The sequence below is a fragment of the Pseudopipra pipra genome, chromosome 2 (assembly GCF_036250125.1).
Source record: "Pseudopipra pipra isolate bDixPip1 chromosome 2, bDixPip1.hap1, whole genome shotgun sequence".
In the NCBI taxonomy this organism is placed as follows: domain Eukaryota; kingdom Metazoa; phylum Chordata; class Aves; order Passeriformes; family Pipridae; genus Pseudopipra; species Pseudopipra pipra.
In genome coordinates this window covers 16,677,428-16,703,072 of record NC_087550.1, presented here as the reverse complement: position 1 = coordinate 16,703,072, position 25,645 = coordinate 16,677,428, and the positions used below count along the sequence as shown (strand labels likewise).

At 38.8% G+C, this 25,645-nt stretch overlaps 2 protein-coding genes across 6 annotated transcripts; one reads left to right on the top strand and one right to left on the bottom strand.

Annotated features, from left to right (window-relative positions):
• Window positions 1-1,092: 1,092 nt before the first annotated feature.
• USP16 (ubiquitin specific peptidase 16) lies at window positions 1,093-21,296 on the bottom strand. 4 transcript variants are annotated; one of them, XM_064644027.1, is made up of 18 exons: window positions 21,165-21,296; window positions 18,678-18,776; window positions 16,337-16,518; window positions 15,596-15,699; window positions 13,133-13,236; window positions 11,177-11,358; window positions 10,154-10,246; window positions 9,324-9,454; window positions 8,870-8,957; window positions 8,248-8,326; window positions 7,308-7,399; window positions 6,514-6,570; window positions 5,367-5,534; window positions 4,097-4,766; window positions 3,736-3,830; window positions 2,469-2,555; window positions 2,036-2,192; window positions 1,093-1,426 (listed from the first exon to the last, which is right to left on the bottom strand). In XM_064644027.1, the coding sequence occupies exons 2-18, from the start codon at window positions 18,736-18,738 to the stop codon at window positions 1,302-1,304; spliced, it is 2,475 nt and encodes an 824-aa protein (XP_064500097.1). In that variant the 5' UTR covers window positions 18,739-18,776; window positions 21,165-21,296; the 3' UTR covers window positions 1,093-1,301. The 4 variants fall into 4 exon arrangements, with proteins under 4 accessions (XP_064500097.1, XP_064500100.1, XP_064500098.1 ...); XM_064644030.1 differs by having other exon boundaries at window positions 11,177-11,355; XM_064644028.1 differs by lacking the exon at window positions 21,165-21,296 and adding an exon at window positions 20,010-20,070.
• On the top strand, window positions 21,068-25,640 carry RWDD2B (RWD domain containing 2B). Of its 2 annotated transcripts, none has more exons than XM_064644035.1 (5): window positions 21,068-21,122; window positions 21,871-22,089; window positions 22,187-22,254; window positions 23,379-23,744; window positions 24,461-25,640. In XM_064644035.1, exons 2-5 carry the CDS (start codon window positions 21,883-21,885, stop codon window positions 24,696-24,698), a joined length of 879 nt encoding a protein of 292 aa, XP_064500105.1. In that variant the 5' UTR covers window positions 21,068-21,122; window positions 21,871-21,882; the 3' UTR covers window positions 24,699-25,640. The 2 variants fall into 2 exon arrangements, with proteins under 2 accessions (XP_064500105.1, XP_064500104.1); XM_064644034.1 differs by lacking the exon at window positions 21,068-21,122 and adding an exon at window positions 21,269-21,375.
• The last annotated feature ends 5 nt before the right edge of the window (window positions 25,641-25,645 follow it).

Sequence of the window (25,645 nt, the reverse complement as noted above, 5' to 3'; positions counted from 1 at the left end):
ACACAAACTATTTTGTGATTCTGTGATTCATTTTTGTTACATGCATCTATATCCTCACCCTTTTAGAGTTGCCATGCTCTCAAAACAGGAGCTTGACAGCAGTGAACTGCATCACATTCTAATGACCTTAAAAATAAATGCTGAGCACAGCACTAGCTGGCATGACACAGAGCACTGGAATCTTTCAACTGAAGTCCCCTGTTAAGATTTGTCTTAGAAAGCAAACTAACAGCGTGTGTGTCTCCAAGTAGCTTGAAAGAAGAACTGCACTTGAAATTCAAGCCACTTCACTAATTAATCCTTTTATTACTCTTGCCAGTGCTACTCTGTCTCACAACCAGAAAGGAGTGGAAGGCTAAATCAAGTCTGGAACTGTCATATGCCTAAATAAGGCTGCCATACAACAGCTCTTATGCTTGCTTTAGGCAGTTGGTAGTATGGCTGCAAAATAAACTCAGCTAGTTTTCTGAGGGATTGGCATACTGCTGCATGAGTGCTAGTGCTGATGGCTGTAAGGGTTACAAGAACACATAAGACTGCCCATTTTCCTAGTAATGCCGTTGTGAAAAATGCACTGAATGTAAGCAGCTGCTGTTCTAACATGCAGGAGCCAAGATTTTATTTACATGAAAGTCAACATGAAGCCTAGCTTGTGGAGAAGTGAACTTGAAAGTTACAAGTCACTGCAGGACTAGTTTTCCTAAGCCTGCAGTGCAGAAAGGGCTACACTGGACTGTACTGAAAGGGAGAGAGAGGCAAGTGCTGAGCCTTGCCCAAACACCAGCACAAGAATTCTTAGAGAGTTTGCAACTTGAGGGCTCCTCCATTGGACATAAACCAACAGTGGAAAGGGAGCTGACACTCCAGTTTTCTCTAAGATGTGTAGGAAGAAACAGCTTCTTATGCTTGGAACCCAGGTCTGAAAAACACAGGGAACACATGATGGCCGAGACAACTATAGTTCAAAATTATAGCTGGTCACTTTAAAATGAAAAAGCTGCTGACCAAGATTTATAGCATCTGCAGGAAACAAAAAGGAGCAGTTGCTTGTCTAAGTCAACACCCAAATTACTGAATGGAAGCTCAAAGCTGTAATTTTGAGAAAAACTTTTATTGAAAAGTAGTGAAAACACTGGAAAAAGTATAAGTTAACCACTTGTCAGTGTGTTTAAGAAGCATAAAGTGAATTCCTGTTGTATACAGTAGCTCCAACACATTAAAAACATGATTTGCAAGTCTCTGCCTTCGCTCAGACCACCTGAAGAAGGTGACTGCACGCACAAGAAGGCTCTTCTGCTGAGTTACAGCAGCCGCTCATAGAACAGAAGATAGGCTTGTGAGCTCAGCACTTTGGATGCAGAGACAGCTTGTACGTGGGTATCGCTGATGTGGAACCACTGCCCTTTGACTGGTTCAGTTTCTAAAGCTGAGAAAGGAAAAATGAAGGAGTAAAAAGTTATTACAAAGAATTAAAACAATTCTACTATGGTTCATTAGTACGAATTGTAGAGCAGAATTACAGAATCTTTAAGGTTGGAAAACACCTCTGTGATCATCAAGTCCAGCCTTTGATTATTGCCTTGTCAGCTAGAATGCAGCACAGAGTGTCATTTCTTGGATCACTTCAAGGGATGGTGACTCCACCACCTCCCTGGGCAGCCCACTCCAACGATTAACCACCCATTCAGTGAAGAAATTCTTCCCCATTGAATCTGAACCTTCCCTGGTGCAACTTGAGGCCATTTCCTCTCGTCCTGTCGCTGGTTGCCTGAGAGTAGAGGCTGACCCCCACCTGGCTACAACCTCCTGTCAGGCAGTTGTAGAGTGATGAGGTCTCCCCTGAGCCTCCTTTACTCCAGGCTAAACAGCCCCAGCTCCCTCAGCTGTTCCTCATACAACTCCATCAGCTTTGTTGCCCTTCTTGGAGCATGTACATGCCATGGCAGGGGATTGGAACTAGATGATCTTTAGGGCTCCTTCCAACCCTTCTGTGATTCTGTGAGTAAGAATATGTAAAACATTTCTAACGATTTACCTTGAGGAGATTGTCCTCGAAGGACGAGATCAGAGAGGTGGTTGTTCATAGTTCTCATTTTAACATAGGCAGTGTAGTGCCCAGACCTCATTGTTCCGCTGTGTTCAACAACTCCATAGAGAGAGTACAATACCTTTGTATTCCCTTCAGCCACGTTCTAGAAAAGCAGAAGTTTAGCTATGTTGGTCAGGTACTGGGTTTTGAAGAATGTAAACTGATTTGTTTGCTGATGAAATGGAAGCTGGTCATTACAGATTCAGGCAAGCACGACAGCCATGATCAGCGCAGTACACCGACTCGAGTACGAGTTATCTGGTATTATCACACAAAATAACAAGCTTGACAAGCATTCTACAAAGATTCTGCTAATCAGCTTCATTGTGAAAGCACATTAGAACACGTGAAAGGATAATCTGATTGTTTTCCCACTTACTTTACATTTAGCTGTGCAGAAAGGAGCCAAGTCTATCACTTCTGGAAACTTGATATGCCTGTTAACCTTCTGCAGATTAAATCCAGCCTTAAACAGCCAAAGTAGAGGAAAACCCCATAATGTTAAAATGGAGCATATTAAAACCATGCTTAGTTACTATATGTTTCAGGTTAACGTTTCAACAATACAAAATTAGTTTTACATTACACAAAACTGGGAAAAAGCAACATTTTTATTTTTTTTTCCTCCAGCATCCAATTTTCCAGCATTACCTCCTTGCCCCCACAAGCTGCACTGGAGCACAAGTTAAGACGGCTCTTCAGCTCACTCTTACATTAACTTAATGGTAGCAAAAGTGGAAAAAGAATCAGCTCCAATGTACTTCAGTAACTATGAGTAACTCTTGATTCTCAGATACTGTAACGTGCCTGAGGATCTAATCTTACAGCATCAAAAGTGATGCAACTTGTGCTCCCACCTTAATCAAATAATGGTTCAGTATCAAACTGGAAAAACAAAATAGATGATGACAAATGTTATTTTCTTCATATTACAGTCTCTTGGAATAGGCTACACATTTCCATTATCTATATGAAATTGTTTTTCATCTAATTAAAGTTGCCTCCCCTATTTTTCAATTATCTTGTCCTAAACACCAAACGATTTTAAATTTAGAAGAGGCAGTACTGTCTCCCTTTCCTCCTTCTCTCTTGAAAAGCTAAAACTCTAAAATTTTTTTCTACAACTTGGGAATAAAGAGGTAAGGCACTTTACTTCAGTGTCTGTATATAAAACTTAAGTTGCTTTGCTTTCCTTTCCTTCTCCCCTCTGCCCCTTACAAGGCTTAGAATCCTCTCTTTTCCACTTCTGCCAACTTATTTGTTGCACTTATTTAGTAAGGGATCATATTCTACCTATACCTACTGAAATGTAAGAGTCCAGGAATTGCTGTAATAGTAGGAAACCATTAGTGCTAAGATGCTGCTTGATACAGTAAGCAATAAGAAAAATGAGGAAATATGTTGTAAATAAGCTCACAAAACAGTGTTTTCCAGTTAATTAAGGGAATATTTTTCAAGAAAACACACCCTAACACCTCAGAGACCATAAAACCCAATGCTGCACACCAATGCCTTCCAAACTGGGAAAAAGACCAAAAGTTTAGGGAAATAAAACTGATGTTAGCATATTTTCAAATTGAGCTAGTACTACGTGCATGTAGACATATTAAACTGATACTATATACCTACATCAGCCTGGTACTTACGTGTTGAAATCTCTTTAAGTGAAGAGTTAAAATTGGAGGAGCAAGAGAGATTAGCATCTGTTTTTTGGCATTAGTATAAACATATTTCTTTTCACCTGCAGAAAAGAAAAACCACCATTGATTAACATCAAAACAAATGTTACAGCAAGAATTCCTTTAATTTCACTATATAAACTGTTATAATGTCATCTACTACAACAACTGAGAAGCTGAACATTCCCCTTTAACATGATGAACTGTACAATGAAAGTAGACAAAGTTATAAAGACACCACTTTAGGGGTATTCCCACCACCCTTACCCACCCAAACAGCGGATAGGAACATATTTAAAGTTTTCTTTTAAAAAACAGTTTGTCATACTTTTTATGTTGTTCTTTGGTCCACAATGTCTTTGTGTACATACATCACACAGTAGTTTATTGGTCTCAGTAAGTGTTTCATTACGGGTAAATTGATACAAACAGTGATGGATTGAACCTTCTTCTGGGTTCAGGTCTTCCCTGTTTGCCAGAGTACAAAATGCCATTTCGGGATCTTCTGTCGATACTTTGCATGTCTTGTTGGGAACAGTCTGAAGGTCATCTAAGGTACTCATATCAGATTCATTGGCACCCAAGTGTAGTTTTGCAAAGTCAGTAGCAAGCTCTTCCTCATCTGCATTGTCATCATCCTTATCTTTCAAAGACAGGTTGTCAAGGCCATTGACGAACTTTATAGGAGAATCCAAGCCTTCCATAGGGAGATCCACGAGACATTCATTTTCTACACACTCTTGGTCTGGCTTTCCCGTATTTTCATGCATGCTCTGAACTTCCGTATTATTTCCCTGCAGAGTCAACTCTTTTTGAGTTAAGCTGTGATCTTTGCACTCATCTGACGATTCCTCTTCTTTCTTCATATCAAGAGTTTCAGAGTTAATTTCTGTCTCTGATTCTTGGTTATACTCGACATCTCTCTCTGACTGTCCAGTTGCACACAGATCTGTCAAGTGAAGCACCTTTCCTTGAAGTTTTTGCTGGCGGCGCTGGCTCTGCACATTTGAATACATAATATAAAAGGGTACAAAACCCACAGTAAGTATAAATTATATTTAACCTTTCTTACCACTTCTTTATCAAATTTTTAGTGGCATGCCATAGATGCACAAGGAAGGAGGAGGGGAGAATAAACTATGATTTAATGATCAGAGGTGATCAGTTCCACCAATACTGAATTTATCCTCACTGAGATATAGTTCCCACTGCTCCTTTTTACACAATATTATCAAAATACAAATAACGAGCCACCTGCTATCTTCCTGATCCTTTCTTATGTCTGTATTCTAAAGTTTTGTGAATATTCTTACAATCAATGACTGGAAAACAGCTGTCTGATACCAATTAAGGCTACTTCATACAGGCAAACAAATCCAACATTACTCTGGATATTAGCTTATTCCTAGCACAGCAACCCCTAATAGAACATATAACTTCTTAACAGCAAAGATGTAGATATAATTGGTCTTTTCAGTTGTGCATTTGAGTGAGGAGAAATTCTAAGTTGTCTCCTCCTTCATCTAAACTAAGGGAGCAAAAATAATTGGTTTTAACAGAAATTGCAAGCACAAAGTGAAATACTCATCAAAACCAACCTTGGCTTGTTTTTTGGCCTGTTTCTTTGCTTTTTTCTGAAGGTGCTTACTTGTACCAGAGGGCTCATCTTTCTGCTTAAGGTAATGGTCATTGATTTTATCCTCTTCATCTTCAGATTCCTTTTCTTTGTTTTTTTTGATGTTTTCTCTCTTTGTAATTTTTACTTTCTACAAAACCCAAAAAGCCACAAAACAACCACAGAATTAGCGATGTTACTGTCCCAAATAACAAACTACTATTCCAAAGAAAACTGTAGGGATGAGATGTTATGTGAGTTTTCAGCTCAAGATACAACATTTTAATGATATAACATACAACTTAGTCACCCCCTAATGTTTATGAAGGAGTGTCTCACTCCAGAGGGGGTCCATGTGAAACAAGGACTTGCAGAATGAAACAGTATGTATAATTAAGGCTATCAAAGGCCAAATTCTGAACCTGTATGGGGGCAACATAATGTTTGCCTCTGGCAGATGTCGTTAAAGAACTGAAGAGTAACATTTTACACAAGTGGAGACATCTTCAGCTGAAGTGCCTGCCACAGAATTTGTTTGCTTCTGCTAAAAGTGACATTTGTTTGTGGCAGAAGACATGTGATCCCTTTGGCTGTGGGGGTTTCATTTCAATATTTACTCATTAACTTCTGTGTGAGCAAGTGCTACACAACAAATCTGAAATATTACATATACAGATTATCAATGCAAACCACAAAGCAAATCAAGTCTTTTGAGTGTCTGGAGACTGATCAAATTAAATAATATTGATCAAATAAGTATTCACATACTATCCTACCAACGTTTCTTAACTTTATTCCATAACCTGAATATTAGGAGAAGTGTTCTTGGACTCAGTGGAGAAAAATGGATGAAAAAAGTGGAAAAAAACCTCAAAGCATTCAAGCAACCTGTGTGATTTTCCAGACACAATTTATGAGCCACATCTTACAGGCATTTACATGGCACTTACAAGCACTTACAAGGTTTTTCTCATGAAAAATCTTATTCTCTATCTTTCTGTGCAGTTTTAGTTTGCAAAAGAGACTTCTAGAAAGATGCTTGAATTGACTCCCTAATGATTGTATAATAAAAGTGTTTCATATAAGCAAAAAAAAACTAAGCCAAAAAGCAAACATGTACAATTTCTTACCTGAGCATCTAGTACAGGAAGTGACAAATCAAGGAAAGACTCACGGACCAAGGATACCTTTAAATGAATAATCAAGAATCCAATTTAATTTTGTTTGGAAGCAGCTGGCTTGCTGTCAATAGGCTTATGTGCATATTCACATTCACGTCCTGCTTTCACTTGTGCAGACAAATGTAAAACACAGCTCATCTACCTTCACAAATGACCAAAATCTAGCAGTTCCATTGCCACAGAAATAAGCAAGAAGTATTTTTACAAATTTCAGTGATCTAGTGGTCTAGAATGTGAGAATGCACCTTAGGGTCTAAGAGATTGATAGCTGCAATCTATCATGACATCTACCCAGCCCACTTGCTAATACCCTCAATTACTTAATTATCAGGGTATATCCTCCCAGTAAAGCCTTCTTAACTGTTCACCAATCCCACGGTCATTTCAGGGTGGGAAATGATGAAAAAAAAGGAAAGGGCTCCTGACAGCATATTCCTGGTAGCAGAAAAATTCATTTGCTCTACAGTTTGTACTGGCAGGAAAGTGTTCACTGGGAATCTAAGAGGGAATTTTTCTGGCAGAGGCAGCCTGTTGTTGCTGACCTCTTGTTCTGGAAGGCTTTTGAAAAGAACTGAAAGATTAGCTTTATAACAGAAGGAAAGAAAGATTCCAGCCAAATCATGCCCCTTTTTGAAAAGCATGCAGCTAGTCAGCTCTCATCTCTACAGACAGTCACTTTGAGGCTCTCCTGCAGATGACACAATATTATACTCTAGGCTTTTCAAAGTGGACAGTTTACTTACAGTTCTGCATTCCTCACACATAATTGTGCTGGTTAATTCTCCACCAAAGATTCGATCTACAAAACTTTGTATTCCATTCTTCTTTTCATATTCTGAGAATTAAAAAAGTATATAGTAAAGTTAATACAATATATTGGCAACCAATTTCATTATGGCATACCAAATTAAAAAAAGAGAATACAATATGCAATGTGTATAATGGAACATGTTGGCCTGTTTTAGTTTCCTCAGGACAGCAAGTACAGCAAGATTCTTAAATTAACCATCTTTTGTATATCAAAGGAAGGGAGGGAACACATTTGCAGAAAACAGCTTGGTTAAACCAACACCTTTACCACTTTCTCCACTTTAGATGCATTTACCTATTTTCTCAGAAGTACTCCATCCCAGTAAGAATTCCCGTTTTCTCTCAAGAGTTAGCAACTATCTGAACTTAAAAAACAAGCACCAACTTCTGTCTCTATAGGCACATGACAAGCAAAACCAATTTCCTCAAGTTGTATTTTCAGAGTAGCACAGAGTCTGCATTTAAATTTTCTCTTCATCCTAAGTCATGTCAAAAAAGTTTAAAAATTCTTCTGTTTGCTGTTCGGGGGTTTTTATACCACTGTTGAGTAACAGTTATTAGGGGCTGCATAAATTACATTCCCATGCTAATATTTTAATTTAATGATTAATCACTACCCAAACATAATGTACGATGTCTACAGAATCAACTCTCTCTTATCCTGTCACAAAGGAAATGCCACCAACTTCAGCAAGAGACTTAAATATAGACTGAAAATATTGAGCCTCTTATTCTAGATACACACATATTCAGGAGGCATAAAGTTATACAATTAAACATGTATCTTTTAGTTGATACTATTAATGTTACTTTATATACTTCAGCAAAAGAGAAGATTTTATATGTTACTGATGTTGTGATAATTTATTTTACCTTTAATTTTCTTTTTAAGTTCTTCTTCATTTTGTTTGTTAGACTCAGTCAATGCCTTCAGTATTCCAACACTTATTTGCTGAAATTTAAAAAAAAATACACACTGTAAAATTTCCTAAATTTATTCAGTTAACCACTTCACTTTACGAAATGTTTCAGAGGGAGGAAAAATAATAATCTTCACCAATTAAGAGAATCAATACAAACCCCACAAATATCTGCAGAGACACAAAATAGTTCCTGCAGATATTAAAAAAAATAATCATCTGGCTTGCAACCATAATGTTCCAATTAGTATGTAAGAAAATCAGTCTAAGGATGAAATACTTGCCCAAACTAAAACTGGCAAAAAAAAAAAAATAATTATGGAATTTCCACAAGTGCATTTCAGAAATTAAGACAAAAAGACACTCTTTACAGTGACCACACATACTCCAAACCCACTTTTTCTGGGGGTTCTCTTTGCTAATCTGCTTCAAATAAGTGCTATAGGCAGCACAACCACTCTACAGAGGCTGATGTATCTCAGTTAAGAAGGTTCTTTCTCCCCTCAGCAAAGGGGAAAGTCTGGGTCTGGGGTATGGAGAAGAAAGGTATGCACAACTGTGAAATTAGCACTCACCTGGATTTCTTCTGCTCTCATTCCATCAAGTAAGTAACGAAGCAATTCATGACTGTCTTGCTGCTGATAACCTTTAAATCGTATTGCTCTGTTAAATGAAACATTACTTGTAAAGTGTAACTGAACCCAGAGATAAACAAAGCAAAACCAACTCACACCAGGCACACAAGGACGAAGTCTTCATAATGTATGTATACAAAAACAAATGTCTACATATGGTATTTTCTAAAAATACATAGCCAAATAATCACTATATGTCACTGAATATCTTTCATTTTACTGCTGTTCATTTATATTTTGCACTTTATTCTCTTCTGTCAAAGCTTTTTAAGTATTCTACAAATTTTATATGCTGTGATGTGAGCTTGTGTTAAAAAAAAGGGGAAAAACTGACCGTCTTTTAAACAACAAACTTTTCATGGTCACTATGACATGCAATTGTACAGATACTCACTTTTTACAAACCTGAGCAAAAAGTTCCTTAGGAGTGACTACCCCTTTTTTTGTCTCTTGCATTTCTGTCAGAAACTGATGCATGGCTAATGTCAAAGGACATGGCTGATCTAGTTTTATCAGCTGAGGTTCCTGTTTGAAAGAAAAGCAAAGGAGCTGGTTTGCCTTAATTTAGTGACTGATTCTTCTATAGTAAGTTTTTCCTTTTGTAAACCCTTCAGTTTTTGGAAACTTCGTTGTAATATAGAATATACAAAATTCCAAAATGGCAATAAGTTAACCTGACAAAAACAACACATGGTTTATCATGAAATGATACCAAAAATCATTAATTATGTATTGCTTAGTTCCAACTCTGGATTTCTTGCTTTTACTAGGAAAAAAACCCCCAATTTCTTAAAAAAAAAGTGTGACCTTTCTTTCCCATCCAAATCCCTACCTGTACCCATCCAAATCCCTAACTGTAATGACAGGTGCATTATTTAAGTTAGTGCTACAGACATCCTCTAGTTTCCTATTTTGCATTTAGACAAATGAGACTACAGTAAGAGTCACGTATTGTCATCCTTTAAATAACTTAATCATAATGCAAGCACTTCTTTTACAACAACTAGTAGTTACTGAATCACTGCTCTTTCACTCTGAACAAAAAACCTCCACTGAATTCAGAAGCAGGTTTACAGAAGTCAATGGTGAAGTTCCAGCTGATTTTACCTCTTAATCTTGTTAGTATTTAGCTGAAACAGCTTTAAAATCCAGAGATAAGTATTGCTGTTTCCCTTAACAGACTTGAAGGTGGGGACAAACACTATGGAGGTCAAAGCATATTACCATGGATAACTCAGGTGACTCAATTTTAACTGTTGTACCAGGCATTTTAGCTTCTTTAAGCAGCTCCCTCAGGACTGGAGTTTGTGATAAATTCTGTAGAACATAAAAGACAGAAAGAGGTTGTTAACTGGGGACAACAGGAATTCCACTAGTCATGGAATTTGTAGCAACTAGATTAGCAGCAATTTATTTTTCCCAAACACAGAACTAGAATTGTTAACTACTACTCTGGAATTTCCATACAGCTAATGAGACTTCCAAGTGCCTTCTATAAATACTACTTTAAATTGCAGAAACCGTAAATCTGTTGTTTTTCTACAGATTGATCTTTTGACAAGTGTATTTACTAGTGCCTGTTTCTAAAAATCAAAAGATAAAATGCAGTGTGGGTGGTTTAAAAAGCGTTTAAAAATAAATCAAAAGCAAACACTTTACTAAAATCTGCAAGTACAGTGGGGATTTTGTTTCAGTAAAGCTTCAGTATCAAAGGCCTAAGAGCACAAGATCACATGTGAGTTTTAATACACATCTTAGCTGAACAAGACACAAGATGGCAATGCATGCAACATGCTCATCCCGTTAACATTTACTTTTGATCTCCTGTTGCTGAGAGAGACATTTTTGTTGCAGTAAACACCCATGCTCTTGGAGTACTAATCTCATATTCTAAGAGGTCAGCAAGGGTGATGTGTCAGACTATTTCATATTTTTATTAAACTAGGAAGGTGGCATGCTTAATTACGTCAGTGAAAAATGCTGTCCCCTCACAGACAAGGCAGGTTTTTTTACTTCCCCTTAGAGCAAGTCTGAACATGCAGCTCCATTTCTATGAATTTCTCTGGGCCAACACACTATTTTTAGAAAGAACCCATCATTCTTGGCAGCTGAAAAAAATCACAGTCTAATTGTGTCGCTGTAAAATGCTGAGGTGGGGAGGTTGTTGTGGCCTTTTTCATTTTGTTTAGAGCTTTTTTTTCTATTCAAAGTTGTTTTTTTTTTTTTAAATACCAATAACTTCTGTACCTGCATCACTGCATTAAAGAAACATGTATTCCCCAAGTTACTAAGTCCTTTCACAGTGACTTCCAAGTTAGTAGTTGAATGGGAATTCTCTTCTTTAAGCGAGACTTCTTTTTCTTGCTCATTTTTGCTGTCTTTTTCTAATTTTTTATTTTCAAGTTCTTCGTTCTCTTGCTGTTTTTCTACTGAAATAATTAAAAAAAACATATCACATATTAACTCACTAACAGGGAATAGGCTAGGAAAAGGTTATTATAGACAGCAGCAATCTACAATGTTTAAAACTTACACATATGACAATTAATTCTGTAATTGTATAAGTGTAACAATGCTGGTTTAGGTTCTTAAACTGTCTAGGTAACAGAAGTTAAAAAATAAACAGAACGAAACAACAACAACAAATACAAATCAAGATCCACCTGAAATGCCATTTCAGATTAGCATGCAAATTGAACATGCCTCTTGGCCCACGAGCCATTCATGCCAACCTCTGAAGCTCTGCAAGTGTTGTCTCAATTTTCATTCCTGTGTCAAAATCACCTATGTTAGGGCTTTCTACAACATCCAACCAGCTCCCGCCGTCAAAGCATTCTCATGTTCATTTTATATACACAGAAGGTTTATATTTTTAAGACACGTTACAAATATTACCCCCCAAATTACTTTAGTGTATTGCTCAAAGTTTCAATGACCTGTTTAATAAAAACACAAGGGGATTTCAGGCAATTTCCACAGTAACACCCACACTTGTTCTGCCAGCTTGGCAGTCAGTGATTGATTAGATTTCTGATAAACAGGGCTATGAGTTAATATTAACTTTAAAATCAAGTAATGCCAGCTCAGAGAAAGCAAGGAAAACTGACAATACAATCTTTGGACAATGAAGAGATGGCTGGACAACAACAGATGGAACATGTGAAATGGACAACAACTGCCTGTTGGTATTCATCCATTTTCCAGTTCAAACCTGAGAAGAAAATTTTGGCAACTGAAAGGAAGTTCAAATATTAGATGTAGAGAAACTACGTGTGTGGGAAAGACTGACCACTCAAAAGATTCTGCTTCCTGTGGGAAAATCTCAGCTGCTTTCTGAACAAATTGAATTTGGAGACAGCCATGTTGGCATTGCTGGATGTTTGTGATCCATTTCCCAAGGGGCCTGTGATTTCACCCAAGTGTAAGATGGTGTTGGAATTTTTAAAAGCCATTTTTTACAGCATTTATTTTTATATGCAAATTCTTCCAAGTTTTCTAGTGGGAAGTTGTACAAAACCATTTTTTTTTTGCCATTGTGGAAACTGTGGGGTTTTGCTGGGTTTGTTTGCTTTTAAATCACCATGTTTTACAGAAAGACTGCAGGCTAAACACAGTATTTAATAGTTCTGAAAGCACTGCAGTTGCCTATTCTAAATGTACAGACCCTGTGAAAAAACCTCTTGAGTACTCCTTCCATTGGGAAATGTGCTGCAACAGGTGGAGACTTAGTCATTCTAGCTGATACATTCACAAGTACCTAGAAAAATACTTAAGAAAAATCAAATCAAATTATCCTTAAGCAATGACAATTTTCCTTTAGATCTCAAGAGAGACTGAGTGACACTGATGAATAAACACAGCATGGTTAAGTACTGGAAGTCAATTCCATATTCACAGAAAAAGTGAATGTCATTCTTTAAAAAGTCACAGTAAAACTGTCTTTTTTTCCTCCTGTTCTTGTATGTCTTATCTATAAAAGTTTAGGGGACACTGAGCAAAATCCTGATCCAATCAGGTCCATGAGCTAGGACATAACTTACACTATCAGAATTGTGATGAAAAAGGGGTAAAAAAAGGGAGAAAAAACTTCTTCCTTTAACCTAAGGTGCTACATCTAATTTAGTGTAAATTCTGGATTTACAGTACTGTCTCCTACATTTAGCAGACTTTCTGATTTACTGTATCTATACTACAATGACTTACCTGGACGTGATGAGTCAATACAAACTTGTTTTCTAACAAAATCCACAGTCTGGCCCAATTGGGTTGAAGTTTTATACGGAACTTCATTATCACATATGTAGCACCTGCCTCCGCCGCCCCCAAAAGAAAAACAATTAATGCTATTTTTTTCTGTTATTTAAAAATCCTGAACTATTTGCTTGTTTGATGTGATTCATTATACAAAGTTATAAAATTAGAAGATTTAGTTTCAGATTTAGAAGTCTTAGAGAAGAGTTCAATCTACTTCTGATCATGAAAATAAAATGTTTAAAAATTATCTGTAGTAAATTATTTTGGTGACTGGTGGTTGCAATTTACAAATATAAACTAGACTCTGAAGAGACATGCTTAGAAACCTCACTGCCAGAAAACTTAAAGGAAAATAAATTTTGCCCCAAATCAAGAAACTAAGATATCGGTCCCTAAAGGAAATGACTTACGAATGTTACGGCATGGAAAAATATTCTGAGTATTCTAGCCAAGCAAGTACTTAGTTATATTTAAATTGGATCAGAAATAAATCAGTGTCCACCACTAGACCAGTGGACTTTTATTTGCTCTTCTGTTGCTGATACAAACCCTATTTGTCTCTTTGTGAGCAAAGAAGTGCATGGTTAGGTCAGTAATTTGCTTCAAACAAAATTGTGAGACAAGCTGCAGTGATAAAGACTCAAGAAGGGTAAAATTCTGCCAGAACACACACAGCTGAAGGAGTTTTACATATATCAATTTTGTAGTTCAGCTCTTTGAGGAGGTAAAAAAAAGTACTGAAGAGACTACAAATACTTCTGCACTTTGGAACACACCACTCACAGTTCTTAGGTACAAATCATTCAGCAGATTTCAGGATTACCTATATCAGATTCAATTTTCTGATATAAAAAGCAGAAGAAGTCTGCAGCAAAGTGCTTCCCTAGCATTAGCTGCAATCTCTAGCATCCCTGGCATTAGCTGCAATTGTCATATTTCTTCACATCTCATTAAAAAAAAGTGGCTCAACTTGTGGATCCCTGATTGTATATCTATTGTCTGGTTAACCATAAAAATAGGCATTCTCACTCCTGGAATAACAAATGATATGTTACTTCCATGGGCAGTTTTAACATCATAAGCCTTGATCTGTCAAAAAATTTGTAGGCAACCTTGAAAGAATCGAGGGATTGGAAAAAGTTTTGTTAGCAATGGCTGCTTGACCAACGGGGCAAAAACACAAGTAGATCCGACTGCTGTGCCATACTAGCACTGAAAATGTGTACAACAGCACTTATAAATGCAAAAGAGCAGCATACTCCTCTTCCTCTACAAACTTAAAACATTTCTTTTAACTGTTTATAGGTATTATTCGTATCCAATTTGAACCACGTATGCATGCACACCATAGAGAGATTTATTCACATACTCATATCATTAATAAAAGCAAAAGCAGTTTTGATCAGAATTTATGTACTAGGCCCACTGTGTGTAATATAGTTTTTGACTGTTTTGATTTATAACAATAATTTATAGCCAATATATCAATCTCTGAATAATTTCTTGGGCAACTTTGTACAACCAAGAAATTCTAGGAGGAAGCAAAAACGTCCTCTTTTGACAACTTCCTCTCATTCACAAATACTTTGATTAAAAACAGGGAAAAAAAAGCACTTAAAGCCCCACAATTTTAACACTAATTTAAATTCACAAAAAGAATTCAGTAGTTCATTAGTAATACACATTATTAATAATGTCCATTTTCATTCCAAAGTTCAATACACGTAAGTGCTAAATATGATCAAGTAAAACAGGTAATGTTATATAAAATGAACATAATGACAGACACTAAATCATCAAACAAAGTTACTAAGCAAAATGAAAACTCTTTACATCAGGTACAGTACTTCTGTAGCATAGTTTAGAAAATTAGGGTTCCTCCTTCCATATAGTAACGTATAATTCCTTTTAAGAGAAGGAAATACTGCCAGGGAGATGGATTTTGTATTGCTTGATTCAGTAGCATTTTCTAATTCTACAGCTGTGCTTCCTGACTACATGTGATATCAAAAAATCATATTTACTGAGAAAATAAAAGTAAGTTTCTCAGTAAGTGCATATCAGAAAGAACCTTCTCCCAAGGTCTAAAGTTATGATTTAGAGCTACATATCAACATTTGTTTCCATTCGTCAGGATTCTGACCAAGTAAAAGCAGTAAAATATGAAGTCAACCACATTTACTAATTGGTCTATTTCAGCCTTGATTATGAAAATTTTCTAATTATAAATTTTACAAGAAAATAACATTTATTCTGCAAATCTCAGCAAAGACTGCTGGGACTTATGCGTATGGAAATACTTTAATATACACCTAGAGGTAAGTCCTAGAATTCACAAAAAAAAAGACAAATTATAACCCAGCCTCTGTTGTCCTTCAGCTATGTCTTTTAAGTGTCACCTGACAAACTCACCACACACTCCAGTTGTCCAAACTGAGAACCAAACAGTGAGGATCTGATCTTGGCTTTTCATAATGCTTTAAAGCATGCTGGTCTGGAGAATTTCTGTCACAACCCTACAATGTTGACAACCAGAAGTGTCACAAAATCCAGCTGACAATCAATGAAACATACATAAAGTCACAGTACAAACAGAGTTCAAAATTAATACTGTTTAATTATGTTAAACTAAATAGGATCAACAGATGGGTCTCTATGAGTTATTTCTGCAGATAGAAAGGCAATTTACTGGGTGCAGAATAACTATAAAGCTGCTCTGGGACTGAACATTTAATTTACAAATTTCAGTTAGAACACCTGAAAGAACAAAACAGAACAAAACCCTCGTCAGCATGCAGAGTTCTAAGTTTAATGACTTAATGTGAGCATTAAGATCTTACTGTAAAAAAATCACAAATTAGGAGCATTTTTACTTTCTCAGCAAAATAATTTGAGCTTTCTAGGAAAACAAGTCCTCAAGATGGTGTTTTAGCCTTAAGCTTGCTAAATGCCTTTGTGCCAAGCTTTCAAGTACTTCATTTGACATTTGGAGCAGACATTTTTTTAACTACACTACAGCATACAAAATCATTTAGGTAGCAACACCTTTAAAATAAAAAAAGAAAGAATATTAGAGTTTAATTAGAAGCTCTCTTGTTCTACTATGTTATGAGACCCTGAAAGATATTAAGACACATTAACAACAAAAGATACCCTATGTCCACATTTTAGGCATAACCATATCGAAGGGCCTTCATCAGTCTCCTCCTCCTCAGACTTCTCTTGTGTCTTATTGTCTGCCTTGCAGTCCTGACAAACATGCCATTCCACGTTCAGCAGTGCCTTTTTCAGATGACCTTGGTCCAATCCTTTACGAATATGCTTGCATGTAGGTTCTACAAAATAAAAAGCACAAGAAGGATGTAGGTATCATAACAAATGCAAATGTTAAGGACACAGGCAGCAATCCAGAAGTTAGGATAGTCTTTCTAGAGTCAAAGAAACATTGACAATTTATCAGATGTATCAGAAAGAAACCCTTTATTATCCTCATTCAGAATCTGGGGATACTGTTGCTGCATCCCAAACTATTGTATTGCTAAAAGTATTTCCCTCAGAGTTACATCTAGTTAGAGGAGTTGACAGAACTTTTGGATACACACTTACCTAGTATGTCAGGCTTTTATTACTGTGGTGTTATGATTCCCAAACCAGCCACAGCCCACTACCACAGTTTCCCATCACCAAGGCTGCAACTGCCTGTCTTACAGAAGTGGAGATTATGGAGTCTCTGCTTCCAGCTGAGCTGCCTCAGTGAAATTATGCAGCAGATTATGGTAAAAAAAGAATGGCAGTCATAGTTCTCGTGCTGTTATCACTTTGCACTGAGATACTACAACCTAACTGCACCTTCTGGGCCTGGTGTGAACTCCATCTATTTAACCAAACTTTGCTAAGAATGATTACACCAAGAACAGGCATCTGTTGCTAAGAGCCACTTTCAGGAATTTAACTATCTTATTTCTTCTTGTTTAATTTTTCAAGTTGTTGGTTACATTTCTGCAAAACAGCTATTGACAAGAATTATACCACTGTTTGCATAATTAAGCTGTCTTAAGTCCTGTACTTTGAGGTATTTTTATTGCTCAGATAGTGTAACAGCTCTGAATCCATCTTTGTTGAGGATCCCATGCAAGATTACAGCCTCAAGATAGCAAACTGGTGCAAATTTTGGACCTACAGTTCTGTTCCTGTCCAAGATTACAGGATTTTAGCACAGTGCAAATGCTAGCCAACAAAAGACAAATACAGATATTTAGATGCATTCTTTAAGCCTTTAAAAAAAACACAAGCTTCATCTACAACTTCAAATTTTTTAAAAAGAAATCCAAAACTTTTGTATTTTGCCAACTACTATTACAGTTGAATTATTCATAATAAGTCTTAGTTTCTTTTGTGGCTTTACAGAACTCTGTCATGGTAAAATAAGCTATTTATAGCCAAAGAGGTGAAATGCCCTCAGCAAAGACACCATAACTGATCTCTCTGCTGGAGAAGAAGAGGAACCGTTACAGCACACATGGACCTAGACTCCAGGAAACAAATAAAAAAACCCAAAACCCCAAACCAACACCCCCCAGAAACCCAAACAACCAAACCAGACAAAAGCAGCTAAAAAAGCCTAGGAGACAGAAGCTATCCAAAGAAGACCAGGACACCGAGGAACACAAAGTACAGTAGACTTGAATTCAAACAGGCCATCACACCAAGCCTCCTGGCTGAACTTGTAAGTGCACTCTCTCACAGATAAATCAGCATGGCTCAATTCACTGCCCCAGTCGGGATCAGTGAAACAGATGAGCAAGATGCACTCTGTGACCTGGTAGACAAGGTGGTAGAAGAGAATGCTACACAGCACAAGGAAAAACAAAACCTACAATAACCAGGGTAAACAAGATAAATTAAATTTCAAGATGGGGTGAGATCAAGTAGAGCTAGAATAAAATTTACTATTTGGGATTAGGAACTATTACGAACGGAAGGAAAGGAAGATATTTTAACCAAAATTCTCTATGACTAGAGAGCTGAACTGTCCAGGGTCAGTACTAAATTAGCAGCTACAATAAAGACAAATTATTTCACAGAAAATATTTCAATCACAGCCCTTATTGCTAAAGCAAGAATCTTCTGTAACAAAATTTTCATTAGGAGAATGCTACTTAAGCCTTAAGCTTAACAGCTGACCCTACAAATCCTTTATATTTTGAGAAATTTTATACAGTCTGTGTATCAGTAAAGAACTGTGTGTCTGAGTTTCCTAAAAGCCAGAAAACAATATTAGTTTTCAAGATGAGATTATTATTTTCTAGCATACTTAGAAAAGTAGCAACACGTTTCTTGTTAGACTTCAGTTTCAATTTAAAAAATCCACATTTTGTAAATGAGACTTCAAGGACAGTGACTAGTGTAAGGGCCTTCTAATATTAACCAGCTTTCAAGCCTTCTTTGAGGGTAAAAAAACATTAGGTTCACAGACTTCTCTGGGGAAACATACTCAGTATATCCGGAGACTCATCAAACTGTGCTGTTTTGCCTTTGATGCGTTTCTTTCCCATGTTTGTAGTCTGTAATTGTTCTTAAAAGGAAGAGTGACCTAGGAAAGAAAAAATAATAAAATTAGAAAGCAATTTTGGCTTTACTTGTTCATTGCTACGCAAGTTATTTCTATGGCTAAGCTGTCCCTTGAGGTGAACTAACTTGCCTTGATTTGACATTTTCAAAAGAAAAAAACCAGTAATTATATTTTAACATGAAACAATTGTAGCTGTTGTACAGACAAGATCACAGTGTGAATTACAAAACCCAAATGATTTAAAATCTTAAGTCAAAAGCATTGCACAAACCAAGAAGATTGGAAACTTTAGTATCAAAAATACTATGACTCGCTAGGATTTGTACTCTAACTAATAACAACACAGGGATTTTATGAAAAAGAATTAGTTTTGCCCCAATTGAAGTTATTTGCAATCACAATCTTTCTGTTTTGTTTATTGCAAATTCCTTGTGTCTTTGATGAAGTCTGACACATGCAAATACTCTAATATAATTGAAAATACACAGATGACGGGAGTTCCAATTTTTTAATTTCTTCACTGGGAAAGATTTATCATCACCTTCCCCACACATCAAGCAAATAATTCAGATGGGTCTGCTATTTGCTATGCCTGTAGACTCTTCTCGACAAGAGTGATCTACCACTACAGAAACCTAAACCAAATACTTGGCTTCAAAAAGGTGGCTACTGCACATATGGTAGGACATTTTAGTCTGTAGCCCCTGTACTAAAGATCATCCAAAAAGCTCAGGTAAACTTAAAACTCGACATATTCTATACAATGACAACAAGGAAGGTAAAAGGGTTCCAAATCAAGTCTCTGCAGTCTTTGCAGTCCACCCTTCACTTAAACACAGTCAGCACTAAATCTGACCTGTATCAGCCCGTCCTTTCAAACCCCTTTCTCAGCTCGTACTCGGCAGCACACCAGCCACAGAGCCCAGCTGCCTGCTCGCGGCGGTCGCAGCCAAAAATGAAACCACACCAAAAGAATCAGGGAGAAACTAAGCGGGGAAGAGCTTAGGCATGATACTCACAGACGACTTTTTTAATGAAAAGCCTTTTACAAACACGTTTGCATGAGCATGTGTATGTGAGCATGCTCTTAGGGCAGATGACCCAGTTGCTGATGGAAGCTTGACAGACATTTCATTAAGGGCAGAATTATCAACTTTTGCAACTTAGCATTCGATTAGTTCACAAAAAGAAATGACAGTTCATCCAACAACCCTTCCCTAGACCGCATTTTTCTGCAAAAACTACAATACGTACCTTATAGGAACAACTTTTAATTGTTAAAATTCTTTTCCAAATTGTCCTTGCTCCTGCCAGGAAGGTAGGACAGCAGGAACACGTGTAGCTATTAATTTAACCCACGCTGTGCCTGGGCAGACTTCTCTGACAGGCTCTGCACTAGCCTTTCCAGGGCACAGCCCTCACCAGGAAACACGCTGCACCGCCTAAACGACTAATTTAGTCGTTGTTTTTGGTATTTTATTTAGTATTTTTTGAGATAAGATAGAGCAGTCTGCAAATGCGCACCTGTACCTGACACCCTGGCAAAACGCCCTCAGAGGCTCACCTGGGAGCCACCGGGGTGTGGCGGGGAGCAGGCTGGGCTCCAATGGCTCTGCCGGCCTCCTGTCGCCAGCCGACAGCCCGGTCCTGAGGGGAGCAGGGACAGCCCGCCACGACGGGGAGCAGGTGTGCCTTGTGGATGGGCACAGCCCGGCTGGGCATTCACCTGGGCACTCGGTGGGTGCTCAGGTGGGCACTCGGCACTCAGGTGAGTGCTCAGGTGGGCACTCGGCACTCAGGTGAGTGCTCAGGTGGGCACTTGGTACTCAAGTGGGCGCTCAGGTGAGCACTCGGTATTTAGGTGGGCGCTCAGGTGGGCACTTGGCACTGAGGTGGGCGCTCAGGAGGGCGCTGAGATGGGCGCTCCATACTCAGTTGGGCTCTCAGGAGGGTGCCCAGATGGGCGCTCCGTACTCAGTTGGGCTCTCAGGAGGGTGCCCAGATGGGCGCCCTGTACTCAGGTGGGCGCCCCGTACTCAGGTGGGCTCTCAGGAGGGTGCCCAGATGGTCGCTCCGTACTCAGGTGGTCGCTCCGTACTCAGGTGGGCTCTCAGGCGGCCGCTCCGCCCGTCCCGTTCCGCAGCCCCGGGGCCGCCCCGCGCCCCCACCCCACGTGCACGCCGCCCCCACGCCGCGCGCCGCTGCCCCGCCCCGCCCGCTTCCCATTGGCCCGCGCCCGCCTCCCGCGCCATCACTGACAGGCACCGCAGCCAATCGAGAGCGCCGCGTGTCCCGGCCGGAGCGGTGGCTTCGGAGAGAGCTCCGCGCTGGGAGGAGGAGAGAGGCCGCGGCCGTAAGAGCGCGGCGGTAGGAGCGCAGCGTTAGCAGCGCGGGGCTCCCGTCCCTCACCTGCCGGTGCCGAGGGGCGAACAACTCGGTGGTGCATGGCTCCGTCTCGGGGCAGACGGCAACCTCACCTCATCCCCCAGCGGCGGGGCAGCGGTCACCGGCTGCCATGGGCGCTTCCGGCGCGCTGCATTGTGGGGCCGTGACGAGGCTGGGAGCGGGACGTGTCCGCGCATGCGCGGGCGCCACCGCTCCGGGCTCCGTTGTGATGTTGGTGAGCGCCGGGCGAGGGCAGCGGGACAGGGACAGGGACAGGGACAGGGGCAAGGGCAAGGGCAAGGGCAAGGGCAAGGGCAAGAGCAAGGACCGGGACAGGGACAAGGCAGGGGCAGGGTAGGGACAGGGCAGAGACAGTGACAGGACCTGAGGGAACGGCATGAAGCTGTGTCAGGGGAGATTTAGGTTGTTTATTAGGAAAAGGTGTTTCACCCAGAAGGTGGTTGGGCACTGGCACACTCTCCCCGGGGGCGGTGGTTGTGGCACCAAGCCTGACGAAGTTCAAGAAGTGTTTGGACAATGCTTTCAGGCACATGGTGTGACTCTTGTGAGTGTCCTGTGCAGGGCTAAGAGTCGGACTCAATACCGCTGGTGGGTCCCTTCCAACTTAGAATATTCTGTCATTCTATAATATGATTTACATAGGGATAGTTAATGAAATCTGTCCCACATTCAAGCTGTATTTTTCTTCCCTAAATTTTTCTTTGCTCAGGGGACAACAGAAATGACTAACCAAGAAGAAGCAGAGATGCAGATTTCAGAGTTAGATTTACTGTCTAGCATGTTTCCTTATGAGGAGGAGTTTGCTGTGACAGACCAGCTGGCTCTAGCTGAACTGAAACACTATGCTGAAAATGAGTCTGCAGAGGTGCCGTCTTCGAAAGTTCAGTTTGTACTGAATGTAAAGGCTGAGGTCCCTAATGCCTCTGTGGTACTGTGAACATATATTTTTTTTTGCTTTATTTTATTTTATTTTTTGTGGGATTTTAGGGCTTACTTGAACTAAGCATTTGCTCCTTTGTTTTTAGGTGGAATTCTCTATGGCCTGTGCTTTGCCATTTAAATATCCAACTGTTCTACCGGAAATCACTGTGAGGTATGGCAGCTCATAAAAGCATTTAAAAGTTATTGTGTGTTACAAAAATACAGTTATAATAAGAGAAAGCAGTCCTCTTTTTTTGATGGTTTACTGCCAGATCAGGCTGGGTGGACAAGTGTTGAAGAAAATCAAATCTTAAAAGGTTATGATTTCTCTGGTGTGCTCAGCAAATAAGCGAAGAAAAGGGAAAAAGTGTATAGGAGTGCCATCATCTGTACAGAAAGGTTACTGTAGATATTGTTCATAGGTCTCATGCTCAAGAAGAGAGACCGTTGCCTGTTGTGACAAAGCTTAACACTAACTAAAGGAATGAGTAGCCAGTGGTCTTTTTTTTCCCCTGTCACAATGCTGTTGCTCCCAGCCTTCTGATATTTTTTACTTCTGTTTAAAGAAGTAGCCTTGCATATTATGGGAAATTAGTCCAGCCACCATACTTACTTTTGAAGTGCCTTTTTCTTGATTTTGATTTACAGATTGGTAGTACTGTGTGTGAATTTAAGAGTTAGCACACCAATTAAATACTAATTGAGACATTTTCACAGCTAATGTGACTTAAATATCAGTAGCAAGTGCATATCATGTAAACATGCCTGATTTTCTTGGCAGCTTGAAGTAAAACTTTTCAAAAGTTAAGAAGCTTGGGAGGGGTCTAGAGAGTAAGTTGTATAAAGAGTGGCTGAGGGAGCTGAGGTTGTTTAGTCTGGAGTAAAGGAGGCTCAGGGGAGACCTCTCCCTACAGCTATCTGAAAGGACATTGCAGCAAGGTGGGGGTTGGACTCTACTCCCAGGCAACCAGTGACAGGATGAGAGGAAATGGCTTTAAGCTGCACCAGGGAAGGTTCAGGTTGGACACAAGGAAGAATTTCTTCATGGAAAGGGTTGTCAAGTATTGGAACAGGCTTCCCAGAGAGGTGGTGGAGTCAGCGTTCCTGGAGGTGCTCCAAGAAATGAGTGGATGTGGCACTCAGTGCTCTGGTCTAATTGACAAGGTGGTGATTGGTCAAAGGTTGGGCTCAATGATCTTGGAAGTCTTTTCCAACCTTAACGATTCTATGATTCTGTGATTCTAAAAACATGCTGAATTGTAAGCACACAATAACTGCATTTGTACTTTCCTTTAGGTCGTCGTTATTAAGCCGCTCTCAGCAGATTCACCTGAACTCTGATCTAAAAACATATTTGATGCAAAACTGCAGTGGTGAGCCCTGCATGTTGAGTGCAAGGCAATGGGTTAAAGACTACGCAGCTGCTTACATTGACAAAGAGCTTTCATCTTCCTCAGTGACAACTGCAAGTGCCATTCAGCCAGAAGTCACTACATTCACTCGATTGTGGATGTACAGTCATCACATTTACAACAAGCAAAAAAGAAAGAATATTATTGACTGGGCTAAGGAGCTCTCTCTTTCAGGGTTTTGCATGCCAGGGAAACCAGGTGTTGTTTGTGTAGAAGGTTTACAAAGTAATTGTGAAGAGTTCTGGTCAAGGTTAGTTTTTCTTTGTACTTAAATGCCATTAGCAGTTAGAATATAACATTTTTTCATGTTATATTCTTCCCCAGAAGGTGGGAAATCCAGTCACTTTCCAAGATTAAAGATCTGCCAAGTACTGTATTTATAATAATGTATTTACAACTCTGAATATCCACTGTACTGTTGGTTGCAGCAATCAAAGCAACCATGGTGCACATTTATTTCTGTTTTATTTTCCTCTGTGTGTCACTTTTCTAGGGATGGGCAACAGTGCCCCAGTTGTGTTAGATATGTGTGCTCTTATATCACTTTACATTCGTGTTTTATTCTGCTTCCATCACTTATACTTCTGGGCAATGCAGACTAAATGAACATTGTAATTTGATTATAACAGCTAAGAGAGTATGAGAATTCTTAGCATGGGGAAGGCAGAAGTGAGCACTGAAATAAAAACCACATCTTCATTAATTATTTTGTGAGGAATAACATTAAGGTTTTGGAATCCTGAGGAGATATAAAAAACCAAGCTCCAGCTCCTCCTTATGAGAGTGTTTGCATGTGAGCAGTATTTCTATGACCAGCTCATGAACCATTATCTCTGTCTGTGTATGTATATATATATATATACACAAACAGAATTTTTTGACTCTTGTGATAATAGTTATTCCATAGTATTTCCTAAAACAGTCTTTATTTTATAGATAGATTAGTATTTCTCCAATTGCTTTCAGAGTAAGAAGACTAACGTGGAAAAGAATTCTCATTCGGCACAGAGAAGATGTTTCTTTGGAAGGTGGAGGACATGCTGAGATTCAGAACCAACGGAAGTTTTCCACTTTGGAAGAAAAATGTTTTGATGCACATGGTGCCAGGGGAAATCATATGGATTTGGGGCAACTCTATCATTTTTTAGAAGAAAAAGGATGTGCTGACATTTTTCAAATGTACTTTGGGGTTGAAGGGCATTGAAGGGTTTGAAGATCAGCGCAGGCCCCAGCACTTACGATTGGAATTTAATCCTCATAACAGATTCCTTAGCTGTTCTGCAACAGTTGATCAGAGAGGGAATTAATAATTCATGGTTTATGTGATGAATACAGTTTTCAATGAAAACAAATATCCATTGAAATCCTGAATAATGAAAATGACTACACGAATACTTTATTACTTCATTTACTTTCTGATTTTAAGGAGATTTAGGGTACATACCTAATGCATTTGATAACCAACTGGGCAGTTATGGAATTACAGATGAATGAATAGATGGAATATAGGGAATGAATATATGAATAAGAAGTTACAAAAATGCAGTGTGGATGTCTCAGGAGGGGAAATGTTATGTTTACATTAATTGCTACTGTTTACATACACTACACAAAGACTTTTTTTAACAATCTTCTACTTCCTACATGAAAATTTATTAAGCCATGAGATCAATATTTTATTTAAAAACAAACAAAAGGAGGGAGCAAATTTACAAGAGTCTTGCATATGCTAAAAAGCTGAGCTAGGATGCCTACTCTAAGGTGTAAGAGTTTTTTGTAGGTACAAGTGTGTATGCAGGTAAGAGAAATACCACGGTGGCTTCACTACATCTGTAGCTGAAGAGTTTATTTTTATTTGTGTAGAAGCAACAAGGATGAAGAATCAAGGATGGGCTCCCTTACAGCGCACTCCAAAACTGTGAAATGATCCTCAGCCTTCTGAGTTCACAAGTTTTCATTCCTGTAATATAAAGTGCATTATGCTGCATGTGTTTTTGAGTCCAGTTTCAACAAAGTTGTACCAATTAATCCTAATTTTATCGATACTGTATCTAAATCCCACGTCTGAAAAAGCACAAATTGGTCGCTTTGGATTAAATATTTTTAATAAATATTGATTAAATATTTCTGTACAGATCCAGTAAAATTTGT

What these genes read in the sequence shown, in the direction of transcription:
- USP16 (XM_064644027.1), bottom strand. Translation starts at nt 18,738, where the DNA reads ATGGGAAAGAAACGCATCAAAGGCAAAACAGCACAGTTTGATGAGTCT. An exon ending in TTCCTGTACTAGATGCTCAG is followed by an intron (nt 5,535 to 6,513) that starts GTAAGAAATTGT and finishes TGGGTTTTGTAG; the next exon opens with AAAGTAAAAATTACAAAGAG. An exon ending in AGGCCAAAAAACAAGCCAAG is followed by an intron (nt 4,767 to 5,366) that starts GTTGGTTTTGAT and finishes TCAAATGTGCAG; the next exon opens with AGCCAGCGCCGCCAGCAAAA.
- RWDD2B (XM_064644034.1), top strand. Translation starts at nt 21,271, where the DNA reads ATGGGCGCTTCCGGCGCGCTGCATTGTGGGGCCGTGACGAGGCTGGGA. An exon ending in AGGTCCCTAATGCCTCTGTG is followed by an intron (nt 22,090 to 22,186) that starts GTACTGTGAACA and finishes CTTTGTTTTTAG; the next exon opens with GTGGAATTCTCTATGGCCTG. An exon ending in TGTGAAGAGTTCTGGTCAAG is followed by an intron (nt 23,745 to 24,460) that starts GTTAGTTTTTCT and finishes AATTGCTTTCAG; the next exon opens with AGTAAGAAGACTAACGTGGA.